The sequence below is a fragment of the Lepidochelys kempii genome, chromosome 17 (assembly GCF_965140285.1).
Source record: "Lepidochelys kempii isolate rLepKem1 chromosome 17, rLepKem1.hap1, whole genome shotgun sequence".
NCBI classification, from domain to species: Eukaryota; Metazoa; Chordata; order Testudines; family Cheloniidae; genus Lepidochelys; species Lepidochelys kempii.
The window spans coordinates 5155772-5170912 of NC_136396.1; the positions used below are offsets into that span (position 1 = coordinate 5155772).

General features: G+C 41.6%; 1 protein-coding gene across 6 annotated transcripts in view; it reads left to right on the top strand.

Moving 5' to 3' along the window:
- Positions 1-13846, top strand: part of GDPD1 (glycerophosphodiester phosphodiesterase domain containing 1) — a 33226-nt gene extending 19380 nt beyond the window's left edge. For 3 of the 6 annotated variants that reach the window (XM_073315217.2, XM_073315218.2, XM_073315222.2), the window contains 6 exons: positions 1179-1297; positions 5915-6004; positions 8095-8228; positions 9450-9509; positions 10544-10595; positions 11748-13846. In XM_073315217.2, coding sequence (XP_073171318.1) covers positions 1179-1297; positions 5915-6004; positions 8095-8228; positions 9450-9509; positions 10544-10595; positions 11748-11870 — 578 coding nt within the window. In that variant the 3' untranslated portion in view covers positions 11871-13846. Of the gene's footprint in view, positions 1-1178; positions 1298-5914; positions 6005-8094; positions 8229-9449; positions 9510-10416; positions 10596-11747 lie in introns of all 6 variants that reach the window. The other 3 variants (XM_073315219.1, XM_073315220.2, XM_073315221.1) reach the window with 3 other exon arrangements.
- Positions 13847-15141: the final 1295 nt, after the last annotated feature.

Consider the following 15141-nt stretch of genomic DNA (forward strand, 5'->3'; position numbering starts at 1 on the left):
TTGAGGGTATGTTGGCCATGACCATTAACTTAGGATTTGAACAGGGTGGGCATTGAAATTTTGATGATGATGACCATTATTTTTTGTTCTAAGTTATTTTGAATTTCATGTGCTGGAGGTCTGCTAATTGACAACCAATTCATAATAGCTTTTGGGATAGGATGTGTCATCCAAACCACACTCTGGCATCATGGCAGGGTTGGTGTGAACTGTATGTAAACCATTCTTGATAGAGGAGGAGACTGGAGGTAGAAGTTCTATTCTAATTTTTAATATCTTGGATCAAAGAAAGCATTGCAGTGGAAGGGATTCCACATTGCCCCTCCTACAAGAACAGTGTGCCAGGGTGCCTGCTGGGGAAGTCTCCCCCATTCCCATGCACATAGGTAGTTTGAGGAACAACTTCCAGAGGTAAGACATAGGTACAGTAGACACTGATTCTAGCAATGAGAACTGATGTCATAGTCACTATCATGATACTACACAGTTGGACAGCAAAATACAAAAATGCATTCTAGTTCCACTTAATAAAAATATTTCTCATTCAGTGACCTTAAATGTGAAATTTAAAATGGCCTCTTACCATTACTGGGCAGAATAACACTACAAATTATCATCCTGTGATACAAAACTGCTACACCATTTTCATGGGATGGATTTTTATACTTGCCATGTGCCACCTGACATATCTAGATTAAAAATTAGAACTAAATTTGTATATGCTTGCCAGATTCCTATACAAGTATGCTGGTCCAAGAGGCCCAGCTGAGATTTGGGGGGGCGTGTCATAATATAAAGGGAAGGGTAAACCCCTTTAAAATCCCTCCTGGCCAGAGGAAAAATCCTCTCACCTGTAAAGGGTTAAGAAGCTAAAGGTAACCTCGTTGGCACCTGACCAAAATGACCAGTGAGGAGACTGGTTCCCCCAAGTATGAGCATCCAAGGGTAGCATATTGCACTGTAAGCTGGACCATAGGATTGACCTTGATAATGATTTTGATTCACCTAGATAGTTGCAGGGTTTTTTTCCCCTCAGTACAAGGAGTATGCTAGCTTTTCAGAACTATTTTTCTTTTAGGTCCTTCATCAAAATGTTGAGTGCTCTATAGATTTGCTTTTAACTGCAAAATATTGAGAGGCAAATCACAGCACTGACACAACTCCATTTGCTTTCCCAGAATGCCACTGTGAGGGTGAAGACAATCGCATTCCACTGCTGAAGGAGGTGTTTGAGGCATTTCCAAATACTCCGGTCAACATTGACATCAAAGTGAACAACAATGTGCTGATTAAAAAGGTACACAACACAGTACCTACTGCCCAAAACTAGCACCTTGAGTTGTAATTGAATCAAATTGCGCAAAGGTCACATCTTATCTGTACTTGGATAAGAGACTACAGGAAGTAGAACTGATGATTCAGTGGAAGGTGGTGTTCTTCAAGTGCTTGTTCATGTCAGTTCCAATTAGGTGTGTGCGTAGTTGTCGGAAAGTTATCCCGGAGCAGCTCCTGTCGGGTTGGCTGTGGAGCCCCCTGGAGTGGCGCGTTCATGGCACTCAGTATATGACCCTGCTGACCCGGCCCCTCCTCAGTTCCTTCTTACTTCCAGTGATGGTCGTTGGAACTGCGATCTCTTGCCTAGCAAGTGCTTCCCTTAGCGTTCTTTCATATAGTTAGTTTAGCTTAGTTTATTTGTGGTTAGTTTTAGTTGTTAGTATATATAGTGAGGTTTGGGAGCGGGGTTCCCAAATCCCGCCCTCCCTTGGGCTCGGGGGCATGCCGTGAGCCTAGGGCTTTTAAACCCTGCGGAACCTGCAGCCAAGCCTATGCCAACGAGCGACCCCCACGACTCATGTCTGTAGGAGGTGCACCAGATAGAAAGATGCAAGATCTGCAGGGCTCTCTGCACCAGAACTAAAGGAGCAAGATTTCCGATTGAAGCAGTTGCTTGTGGAATCTGCCCTTCATTCACAGTCTGCTGCGGACCGCCAGGACGTCCCTCTTCAGGGACCCTTTTCCCGAGCAACTCCTTATCCAGGAGGTGCAGGTGCTCCTCACAGCAGGGTCAGTGGAGGAGGTTCTTCAGGAGCTATGGGGCAAGGGATTCTATTCCATTATTTCCTAATCCCCAAAGCCACGGTGGGGTCTCAGATCCATCATAGACATGCAAGGGCTCAACAAATTCATGATAAAGTTGAAGTTCTGCATAGTCTCCCTAAGTACAGTTATCCCTTCTCTGGATCCAGGCAACTGGTAAGCCGCTCTCGACATGAAAATGCATACTTTCACATAGCTATTCAACCTGCACACAGATAATTTCTACGGTTTGTGGTCGACCAAAAACATTATCAGTTCATGGTCCTCCCCTTCGGCCGGTCAACAGCTCCCCAAGTGTTCACCAAGTGCATGTCTGTCGTAGGAGCCTTCCGCTGGAGAATTAATTCTTACCTCGACAACTGGCTACTATGGGGGGGTACTCCAGGGAGCAGGTAATCTCAAGTCCAATTAGTCAGATCCATTTTCAAGAGATTGGGACGACTCCTTAATTTGAACAAGTCAACCTTATCACCGACCCAAAGAATAGAATTCATCAGGGAGGTGCTGGACTCGGTACAGGCAAGGGTGTTCCTTCCAGAGACCCGATCCCAAGCCATAACAGACATTATTCAAAACCTCAGGCGATACCTGACCACTACAGCAAGGGGATGCCTGAGTCTCCTTGGCCATGTGGCAGCCTGCACTTACGTGGTCCACCATGGCAGACTGAAGCTCGGGCCACTCCAGGCCTGGTTCGATTCGGCCTACCACCCAGGGCATGACAGCCTGGACTCAGTGGTCACGGTACCAGAGCAAGTACTTGAGTCCCTCCAATGGTGGCTCGACCCTTGGACAGTGTGCGAAGGAGTCCCATTCAACAGCCCCTAGCCCTCCTTGTCCCTGGTAACGGATGCGTCAGCTCTGGGCTGGGGTGCACATTTGGGAGATCTCCAAATATAGGGCCTATGGTCACAGGACGAGCTCCCCCTTCATATCAATATCAAGGAGCCCAGGGTAGTACAGTTAGCATGCCAAACCTTTCAGGCCTGACTAAGAGGTCAGTGCGTGGCAGTGATGATGGACAACGCCCCGCCATGTTTTATATCAGCAAGCAGGGTGCAGCCTGTTCCTCCCCCCTATGCCGAGAAGCTGACCAGCTGTGGGAGTTCTGCATAGCCCATTCCTTTCACCTGGAGGTGTCCTATCTCCCAGGAGCTCAGAATGAACTAGCAGTCCACCTCAGCAGGTCATTTGGCAATCACGAGTGGTCCATCCGTCCGGATGTCATACACTCCATCTTCCAAAGGTGGGGGTTTCCCCAGGTCGACCTGTTCGTCACCAGGAGCAACAGGAAGTGTCCAATACTCTGCTCCTTCCAGAAGCACAGCCCGGGCTCAATCACAGATGCGTTTCTGCTACCCTGGGGAGGCCGCTTGTTGTATGCCTTTCCCCTGATCCCTCTCGTGCACAAGGTACTTCTCAAGGTCCGCAGGGTCAGAGTGGAAGTAAATCTGGTGGCCCTAGTGTGGCCCCGACAACACTGGTACACCACGCTCCTGGAACTGTCAGTGGACACACCAGTTGAGTTACCACTGCCCTCTGATCTGATCACTCAGGATCACGGTCTCCTTTACCCCCCAGACCTCTAGTCACTCCATCTCATGGCCTGGAAGCTTCATGGTTAAACCCCATGGAGCTTCTGTGCTCAGAACCAGTAAGGGAGTGAAACCATCCACTAGGATCACATATCTAGCTAAGTGGAAAAGGTTCACTTGCTGGTGTGCCCAGCAACATATACCTCCACTACAGGGGTCTATACCACTCATTCTAGAGTACCTTCTGTACCTGAAACAACACAGATTGGCAGCGTCATCCATCAAGTTACATCTTGCTGCTATCTCAGCCTTCCAGCTGGGAGCATCTGGCAGATCTGTATTTTCTAACCTCACGGTAGGCCATTTCTTCATGGGTCTGGAACGCCTACATCCTCAGACTAGACAGCCTGTCCCACCATGGGACCTCAGTCTGGTCCTCTTCAAATTAATGGAGCCCACTTTTGAACCATTAGCGATTTGCTCCCTTCTCTGTCGTGGAAGGTAGCCTTCCCAGTCGCCATCACATCAGCCAGGACAGCGTCAGAGCTAACAGCCCTTACCTGCAATCCACCCTACGCAGTCTTCCACAAAGATAAGGTGCGACTCGGGCCTCACGCAGCTTTTCTTCGCAAGGTAGTGTGTCACTTCCATACCAGCAAAGACATTTTTCTACGTGTCTTCTATCCTAATCCTCATGCCAGTAATTGAGAACAGAGGCTACGTTCATTGGCTGTTCAGCGGGCACTAGCATTCTACAACGAGCTCACTAAGCCGTTCAGGCAGTCAAACCAGGTGTTTGTAGCAGTAGCAGACCGGATGAAAAGACTCCTGGTCTCATCTCAAAAATATCTTCATGGATCACGTCCTGCATCTGCACGTGCTATAAGCTGGCCAAGATCCCAGCCCTGGCACTTACGGCACATTCCACGAGGACACGAGCCTCGTCAATGGTGTTCCTGGCCCAAGTCCCGATGCAAGAAATTTGCAGGGCAGCAACTTGGTCCTTGGGGCATACGTTCACCTCTCATTAAGCTATTATGCAGCATTCCACAGAGCAGTGCTCCAATCAGCGGTTCCTTAACTCTAACCCCACCTCCGGGGTGGAGCTTGGGAGTCACCTAATTGGAATTGATGTGAACAAGTACGCGAAGAAGAAAAAATAGTTGCTCACCTTCTTGTAACTGTTGTTCAAGATGTGTTGTTCGTGTCCATTCCAATACCCACCCCCCTATCCCTCTGTCAGAGTAGCCGGCGAGAAGCAACTGAGCAGGGACAGGCTCATATATTTAGCTCCATGAAGGTGCCCCTTCAGGGAACTCCGCAGCTGACCTGACGGGAGCTGCTAAGGGAAAACTTTCTGACAACTGTGTACGCGGTGCACACACACCTAATTGGAATGGATGTGAACATCTTGAAGAACAACAGTTAGGAGTAATCGTTTTTTCCCCTGAGTCAGGACTGAACCTGGGCTCATCATGGCAATAGGAAGGGGTTGCTATGTTGCTAGAGGCATCTCTAAGATGAGATGCAAGATGGAGGTCCATTACTGTTGTGGACACTGGCATCTAGATATTGTGTACTATATGTTTTTTAGGTAAAGATAACAGCACTTCATAGAAGAGAGAACCCCCTAATATGGCTGGCTGGTAAAGCCCTCCTGGTTTTTAAACAGCATATGTGCTCCACCAGGGTACCTTCACTAAGAGTTTTTATTATTATTTCTTGTTTATCCTCCAGGTACAACACAATGTAGCAGCAGATAGAAGGGGCTTCCCTCCTGCTCCCTGGCTCAGCCTTTTCTACTGCTTGCTTCCTTCTCTGAGCTGTCCAGCTCATGAGCTAATTACTTCATTAGTTCATCAGACTCCCTACAGGGGCAAGTGATCTCCATTAAGCTTCCAAACACAATTAAACTACCTAACTCCCTCTCACTCTAACTACACCCAGTGCCCCTGCATGTCCTAAGTGACCAGGATGCTGGTTCCCAGAAGGGGCTCTATTTATAGTCACTAACAACAACGCCATGTCTCAGTATTCTTTATCTCTTGTCCTGAAATGCTGTGCTGAACAGCTGCTGTATCCCATCCTAGAAGTGACTGTGTTAAAGTGGTGGGAGAGAATATGAAGAGTTGTTTTTTTTCTGAAGGAACTCTTTGTTATAATAAATTGCAATATATTGAGCTCCCGATGAATAATTCTTCAAGTGATGAAGAATAAACATCTCAAATGGGTGGTATCAGTGAATAAATGTCAGGATTCTGCTTTTTGATCACTGATTACAGGTTTCAGAGTTGGTGAGCCAGTACAAACGAGAACGTTTGACAGTGTGGGGCAATGTCAATTATGAGATTGTGGAGAAGTGTCATAAAGAGGTAAGCACCAAGAAATAACTATGACCTAGTAAAGGATCAGTGTCTTTACACTCTCCTGTCTGTTACTGTGTGGTGATGGAGTGATTCAGCATTTACAGAAAAATACTGTGTATTTAGCCATTTACCCAGGTTTTTCACCTGTGGTCAGAACTGTGGTAGCAATATGGTATTAACTCTTCCACACGTTAAAATATAAATTAAACTAAATATTAACACTTCCTTTTTTGTCCTAACTTTTTAAAATAACAACTTATGTTAATTTTCATACATATGAATGTATTTAATTGATGCTTGAGAGTAAGACCCACACATTCTTCTTCCACATCTTTCTCTGACCTCTTTCCTGGCTTCGGCTGTCTTTCCCCATCAAGTTGAATATTCTCCTCCTCGCTTTCAAGTCTCTTTACTGCTACGTCTCTTCCCACTCCCCATCCTATTCATACAATCTTACTGAAGTTCTCTCCTGACTCCATGCTGTCCTATTACACTCTTTAATTTGTGCTGCTAGTCTCAACAATGGCCTTCCAGCTGAGGTGTACCAAGGGCACTCACTCTTCTTCAAAGGTTTTGTGAAGACTCACTTGCTCTGTGAAAAAACATTCAAGTAATAAAGCCTACCCACAACTGTCTCTGCGCTATTCTGTTCTTTACTATAATGTCCTGGGTATTATGCCTTTAGGCTGTAAGCTGTTTGTGGGAGGAACTCTTAGGCTTGATCTACACAGTCTTTACACCAATTTAACTACTTTGTTGGCAGTATAATTTTTCTACTGAAAGTAGCTCAAGTTGAACAACACCCCTAGTGTGGGTCCAATTAGGGTTTGTGTGTACAAACAGTGCCTGGCAAGCTGGGGTGTTAATCTACATTGCGCTAGCCTGCTGTGCACTAACTGTCCATGTGAACCCTAATGATGTGCCCTAAAAGTTCCCTAGTGTGCTTTAATCTACTCCTATTTCAAAGTGGGGTAACTTATAGTGCAGTACAGAACCTACAGTGCACGGCAACAGGGTCCACAGTGACACTTAGTGTGCAGCAGGCTACTGCGAGTTTGATTTACACCCCAGCTGGCCAAGCACTAAGTTTTCATATAGACAGTCGCTTATACTGGTGTAAAGGTGCCTTATACCAATACGGCTTATTCCTTTCCCTGTACAGGAATAAGCTATACCAGTTACAAGCACCTTTACTACTGGTATGATTGTGTCTGCAATAGGAGAGTTGTACCACTTTATAGTTAAAGCAGTATAACTTTTGAGTGTAGATAGCCCCTGGCTTGCTTGCTTGTTTTTTAGCAAGATTTACCCACTGCACAGTACTATTGCATACATCTGTGATACAGGATCAATAATACTGGAGGAAAACAAAATTGGTGGGGCGGGCAGAGAAATCAATCTACGGAGTAGATTGTGGGGAAGGAGTAAGGACTATTACCTTTCTCACTTCTGTCCTCTGAATCCTGCTGTCTCTTGTTCCTCAGTGTCTGTTATTTTCTGATTGTCTTTGTTTCCCAGTCACAGCTGAGCTGGATATTGCTAGAATGGCAGCTGGTTTCTCTTGTCCAAAGCCCTCTTCCCCAGGCTGGTGACTGCTTTGGAGTCTGTCAAAACCACACTCAGTAGGCAGCCAGTGGTGCCCTGGATTCTGCCCTTTTGGTTTTCTGGAAGGGTGCTCAGCTCATCTGAAGCTCAACAGCACCCCTTTGTGCATGAACAGCTTCTGTGGTAATGGAAATATGATACACAGGAAGTGCTTAGTGCCAGAATAGTTTTCACCAGAACTTTACCAGATTACAGAAGCAGGGGATGGAGATCACAGGCAATGGCTGGCTCTCTTGAAACTCTTCCCTTGACCCAGCTTGATCTTCCAGCAGCTACTGCCTCTTCCAATTGCTTGCAACTTTAGCTGGGACTACACAAATCAAGGGCAGACCCAGCAAACTTGGACAGTTGGCAACTCTGCTGGATGTTTTATGTCTTTAAGCACAAATGCTAAACTTTATAACACATTCATTCACTGAAGATTGTTTTGATACAAAAGTTTCAGCAACCTGATAAATAACTTTCATTATTTTCCTACATGTTTTTTACAGAATGCTGATATTCCTATCCTTTTCTGTTTGAAACGTGTCCTGCTTCTTGTTGGCTTGTTTTACACTGGTCTGCTGCCATTCATTCCCATCAGGGAGGAATTCTTAGAAATTCCCATGCCCTCAATCATCCTGAAGTAAGTGATTTACACACTCATCAGGCTGTCATTCCAGTGAAATAACAGCAAGGCAATAAAATGTCTGTGCAGTCTTGGACACTGATCTAGTTATATTTCTCCAGCTATATAGGGTCAATTTGGGGGCATTATTTGTATGGGAAACTTCCAAGGAAGTCTGAATGCTGAAATAAGTGGTGTTAGTGATCTGGTATGTGGCACTGTTCCCTTTAGTCTGTATTTAATCAGTGCATTTAAACATCTAAAGATTCCAGCCCATGTCTAGCAAGAGTAGAGGGGATTGACTACAGTGTCCAGGCCTGTTTGGGTAATTGTTTTCAGGTGTGGTTTTCCCCTGTTGTCCTAAATGTTTGTGTAGTGTTGCTCTGTGCTATTAAAACTGAGAGGTATCTGCCTTTCAGAGGTGAGAGAAATAATTACTATATATAATATTGGGTAAAGTGCTTTTGGTAAAAGGCACCATATAAATGTAAGATAATATCTTTGTTCAGAGAGAGTATTTCTACCAGAACAGATAAAGATTCATGTATTCTCTGATGTGGGTTTTTTTTGTGTATGTCTAAGCAAAAATCTTGCTAAATTTCTATTCTTTAGTTAAGAAACGTGTACGTGACATCCTTGAATTTTTTTTAGTGGTTAGCAGTGGGATGTGTTTATGTTCAACTATGTGCACCCAGCACATTTCCTGTTTACAGCAGTGTCCCTAATCTGTCATCCCACAGAGAAAAGCAGCTGTCTTTGCAGACACCACTTTTGCTGAGGCTAGCTAAAGAGTAATATCTAGCATTTATATAGTAATACATTCTTCAGTGCTGCAAAAAGAAATTATTCTGACACCATCTACCTACCTTTTATCAGATGTGGAAACTGACACAGGGATGAAGTGAGCCAATGAAGGCCAGAAAGCATGATGATATCAGAGCTTGTGTTATATCTCAGGATCTCTTGATTTCTTATTCCTTTGCCCAAACCATTAGTTGAAATTGCCTCTAGGTCTCCATCTCTCCTGCCTTCCACCTAAAGGAACACATTTCTCCTATGTGGCACAATCCAAGTAATTGGTCTCAGAGCCAGAGGAAGATTCTTCTTCCCATACTCTTGTGCAGAGAAACTGCTTCTGAAGTCACAAGACTGATCCAGCACACTTCCTTTGCTTGAACATAGTTTGAAATGGCACTTTTCTGTGCTGAGGTAAATTTAAGATCCTTTTTCTTTTCTTAGGCTGAAAGAACCAGAGAAGATGACGAGAAGCCAAAAATTTGTTATCTGGCTTGCTGATGTGTAAGACTTCAATCTTTTCCTGGCACACTTCATTTTCTATATACATTGTGATTATTGCCTCAAGTGAGGAGGACAGAGTTACTATTATGAAATTAACCATATTTTGTATATTGCCAAATTTGGGTATTTTGTATGTTTGAGGCAGTGCCAGTATGCATCTCCTGCAGCACATGGGGAATATCTTTTGTAGGTTTGTACAGTGAAATATGCATGAAGGAGCACTGCCACTTGGCAGGTTCTTATCTCACTTATACCCATAAGATAATCTTGAATTACTCTATTTACTTTAGTGGAGTTACTCTCAATTTACATGGGTGTGAGTGGGTTCAAAATCTGGCCTCTTACTTCATGTGGCCATTTCATGGTATCCACAAGATATCCTATACAGCTTTGCTGGACCTTGAAAGATACTGTTAAATGTGTGTCTTCTGCAGGGTCACTAAATCCAAAAGTTGCAGGAGTTGGACTTGATCTAATAAGTCTTTTTTGTCTCTCACTTCTTCTGTAACCCAAATAAAGATCTCTGATAGGCAATCTGATCTAATGGGAGGTCACTTCAGAAAAGTTTCATGTTTATTATCATCAAGGATGAAGTTCTTCTTGAGGCTAAAGAGGGTTATTCTATGGGTATAAATCAGATAAGAATCCTGCCTAATGGTGGTGCTCCTTAATTCATATTTCACTGACATTGATGTAGAGTGGTGCTGCTATAAAGGAAGAAAAGACCCTTTTTTAAAAAGAGGATGCCTACCTGGAGTTGAGTTTGTTTGTGGAGAGAAGAGTTAATGAATCACAAAAATACACTGCTAATGCAAATAGTTTGGAATGCTGTTTTCTGTGCTTCCTAGCCGTAGCTAGGCTGGAAGTTTTCATTACTTGGGCTTTTAAGCAGAGTTTCTCATTGCAGGGCCATGAAACTGTGTGACGTGGAGCAGTTGCCACAGAACATACAGATGTTGAGAATTTGCCATGGTCTAAGATGCCTAGCATGCTTTGAGTCCTGTAAAAATAATAGTTTTTTCTCCCTGCTGCAGATTGTTAATGAGGAAAGCATTGTTTGATCACCTTACTGCTCGAGGCATTCAGGTACAGTGTGATAAAACGAGAAGTCAAGCTGGTTTGTAGTTACATGGTATTTCGTTAATATTCTTAAAAGTTTGACTCCATCTTCCCACTACCACTCCCCTTGTTCCTAAAATTAGACCTGAAGATAGGAACTGAAGGCAGTTAGAATTTATATCAGCCAGATCTTCCTAATAACTGAAGGGGTTCACAGTGTGTACAATTTTAAAGTAGGCATCCTCTTTAGTCCAGTCCTTACGGTATTTATAAAAGTTGCAGTGGATTAAGTGAAGCCTTGCATCTGATTACTAATTAATATTTGTAGTTTACTTTTCTCTGTCTACTTGTTTGACGTTTTAATATGAAAAGGCTTTTAACAGATTTCCAGATGAAATGACATTTTAATAAGGCTCCATGCAGGGAGTGGAGGTGGGAGAAAGATACTCTTGCCCCCCAAAGTATTTATTTAAAGGGACTTTATCAAAATAAAAGCATTTTAAATAAATTCCTTACCTTTGTTACTAGTAACACTAGAGATTATCCAAATTGAATAGATTTTTAAAATCTAACTAGTTTTTCACCACTGATGTGCACTTTTTGTACCTTATTTATCACAGGCAGTCAAGATAGATTATAAAATACTATTCTGTTCATAATCAGGTTTATAGGTTTCACATTCAATTCTGTATTCACTTTCTGTTACTCAGACACTAACACATGCACTTTAAAGAAATATTTAGATGCTTGGGAAAAGCCCTTTTAACTGAAAACTCTTTTTTGATTTTATTAAAACATTTCTTTTCATATTTGATTTTTTTAAATCTCTACAAAACCCGTTAAACGACTTGTCCCTTATCAGCTTTGCATTAGCTAATACTAGTTTTACTAATTGGGAATGTCTGAACAGAGAGACATTCTTCTATAGCCAGTTAGAGGTTGAAGTTTGTATCATTTGTCATTAGAGAACTTATTTTCCTAGATTTGCAGTCAGGTATCTGTTTTTATGTATGATGTTGATGTCATGATGATGTGAGCATCTTGGATATACCTGGCTTCCCCTTTCACTAATATGAAACTTTTTAGATCATAATTTTCCTTATTTAATTTTTGTGTACTTTTTCTTTTAATTTTGATGACTTCCTAGATGATCTGTCAATTCTGTACTTTTGTCTTTAGGTGTATATTTGGGTACTGAATGAAGAACAAGAATATAAGAGAGCATTTGATTTGGGAGCAACTGGAGTGATGACAGACTATCCAACAAAGCTTAAGGAGTTTTTACACAATTATTCAGCATAAAGGGGAAAAAAAAATCAAGCAAGACCCTACAAAGTGGACAGAGTGAGCCAAGGATTTCATTCCTTCATCAGAATTTTTTAGCACTACATGGATAAATCACTTGCCCAATGGTGAAAGATGTAATCAGCTGGGTTATATTACCTCACTCTTAAATCATTACATGATGTAGAGATTGTATACAGTTTTATTTATTTAAAATTTTAATACCATAGTTTACATTTGTAAATAGATTGTTTAGCAAGCGTACACTATACTGATGGTGATGTATAGAAAGAAGGCTGTGGATAAGGGTACTTGTAAATAATATGCAGTATTTTACCTATTACAAGTTCCCATACCCAGACATCAAGAAATAGCATTTGGAAACTATTCCTGTCAAATGCTGTTGGATAGAGATTAATAACTGGCACTGCGTCATTGTATTTACATCTCATTGATTGAACTGGCTGTTGATTTCCAGGTGATCTGCATTGAGGAAAAGAAACTAGCACATACAAAAAGTAAGAGGTTGGATCTGTGGATATCTGGACAGATTACCCTGCAAAGTGTAGTCAGTAAAGGTAGTAACTTACAGTAATGTATTTTGACTAAAACTAAATCCTTAGACCAACATAGCTTTACTTAATTGCTTTATTAATGAGAATGTTGGGGTTAGTCTACAGCTATAATTTGGACCCCTTTTTGGTGTAATAATATCCAGTTTAGTCAATAAATCATAGTACAGTATTTTTAGAATCTAGCCCTGCCTTCTGGAATTATCATATTGTTATGTTACTCTTTTTTTTTAATTATTATTGACAAGGGATGACATTTTTTTGCCTAAATCTGAATTTATAAACCAATTTTACTGCTATAATATTGAAAAAGGTAGTTGTTTCCAGACTTGTAGTATAAATTGCATATATTTATATATCTTCATTAATTAGTTTAGGTTAAACTTGAAAGGTGCTAAAGATGAAAAATCCACAAAAGGATTCATTTCTCAGTTTTCTTTCAGATATTTTTTTAATAATCTTTACCACAATCAGACCCCGGTAGTTCTGGCTTGAGGTACAGTAGGGCTAATCTGGAATGAGTAACAGAGCAAGTGTAGCTCACTTGGTAGATAATGCCCACAATGCTACCTGGGCAATTCATTAGCCAATTTTCCAGAAAAGGAGGGTTGCACTTACCATTGACTGAGGAAAACAGAATTCAGTACTGTGTTTAAAATCTTTACAAAAGGAAAATAAATGTTTTTTAGATTCTTCTTCCCCCCCCCCCCCCCCCGGTAGTTCCGAAAGGATTTGGAGATATTTTTAAAACTGAATTCTGGCATTCTGTGGATGCCTAATTTGAGGGCCTCTTGGGGAGTAATATTGATAGCAGAGGAATTCTGAGATACGTTAATCTCACTCTCTGCACCAATTTTGTTGAATATATCTGCATAAAGGTTTAGCACAGGAATTAATTGCTTGACTGAGATGTTAACACACAATCTCCATTGGGTTGATGGATTGGAAATCATATTTAATGTGAGGAACCAAAGATAAGACCTTTGGGAACAATGAAGAAAACTGCCATTAAAATAATTCACTAAGACAAATATACGTTTAATGTGTATTATGAACCACTGGGTCGGTACTTGTTGTGTAAAAGTACCTTAAACAGATTTACTTAATTATCCTGCCTCTTCAAAAACAAAACAACCCTCCACTGCCACCACTTTGCAATACATATCTTGACAATCAGAGTGGCAGTAGTTTGTATTAGCTCTGTCTCATCTTTAAGGGAATTTTTTTTCCTAACCAAAAATAATAAATTCAATATGCATGAAATTTAGACATGCGCACCGATGAAGTAATGTTACTAAGAAAAGCCAGGAAATCCAGAATATCAAGGGAAGAAGGTTGCCCTAGAAATGCACACTCTCTGTTCCCATTATCACCAGCAGGAGTTGCATGTGCATGTCAAATAAAGAATGGAGCTGGTGATTTCTTCTTGTGTGTTTTGGCATTACTACTTTAATACTGTTGTTTTCATGTATTTTTGGATGATGTGGTCTGTATGTATGGAATGAGCTGTAAAAGGCTCAGTAACTTAGTCATTAGACATGACTGGAACTAAACTACAATAATATCTGCTCCTGACCTCTTTTGAGGGACTTCAGCTTTGAGAATGTGACCTCACTCAATAATAAAACCTAGTCAGATGTAGGAATAATATATGTACAAATATTTTAATTAAGGAATGACTTAAAATAAGAATTTTCTCTCTGCCTCCTTAAACTTTTAAGGGATATCTTGATTCCCTCCTTAGCTTCCCACCCCACATCTTGTGCCCCAGAGCAGCAGTCGTGCAGCCTGTTAGCTGTTCTAGGGCGCAAGCAGGCCTGCTTTCTAAAGTAAAGTGTTTGAATGTTAAGCTTGTCTGGATGGATGAACATTCACAGGTGCACTATAATCACCCTGTGTAACAGCTACTAAATGTCATCTGTATTCTGAGGAATATTTTCCCTGAGTAGATTATATGGTAGAAACCTCTTCTGAAGAAGTTTTAAGTGAACCCACATTAGGGATTTTGGCAAATATGTAGCTAGGTTTAAATAGATGTGGATCTTATTTTGTCTTAATACAATCAATGTTCTGGCATCTCAGTGAAAAAGAACAAAATAGAAGTAATGTTCTAACAATTCAGATGAAAAATATGCATTTTCAAGTAACTTGTTGTATGCTAAGCTTCTAGATCTTTGTCCAGACCAGTTAAGCTTCAGCCAGATAATTGCATGTAACCAGTATAGTTACTAGCTGTCTTGCTTTTTAGCAGAAATGGAGAGCTGTAGAATACTGTTTTGTTGCATACGGGAAATGAGCAACACTCCCCCTCCTTCTTCTGAGCCTATGCACCTGCTGCCTGCTACAGTTTAATTTCTGGCCACGCCTGTATTCACAGGAAAGTTGCCCCATCATTATTTTGCTAGATCAGCCCAGTGTTTGGACCTGAATGATTTATTTTTCCTTCTCTGGATGCATTGCTTCCATGTTTCAAACATGCATGCTGTATTTTTAAAAAAAATCTCAGTTGTTGGAGAATGACATTTATCACCTTCACTTTAAAGCCAAAAGTTGTTTGAAATTGGGGAAAGCTCTAAGCTTTGTAAATGTAGCATTCATGGCTTTTAGACTTCTCAGCTATTTTTTCATACCATGAGACTCAGATTTCCCACATCCCAACATGGATGAACAGTTCTGCTTTATTATTCTATACTGAATTCAGAAGTGTAGTAATTAAA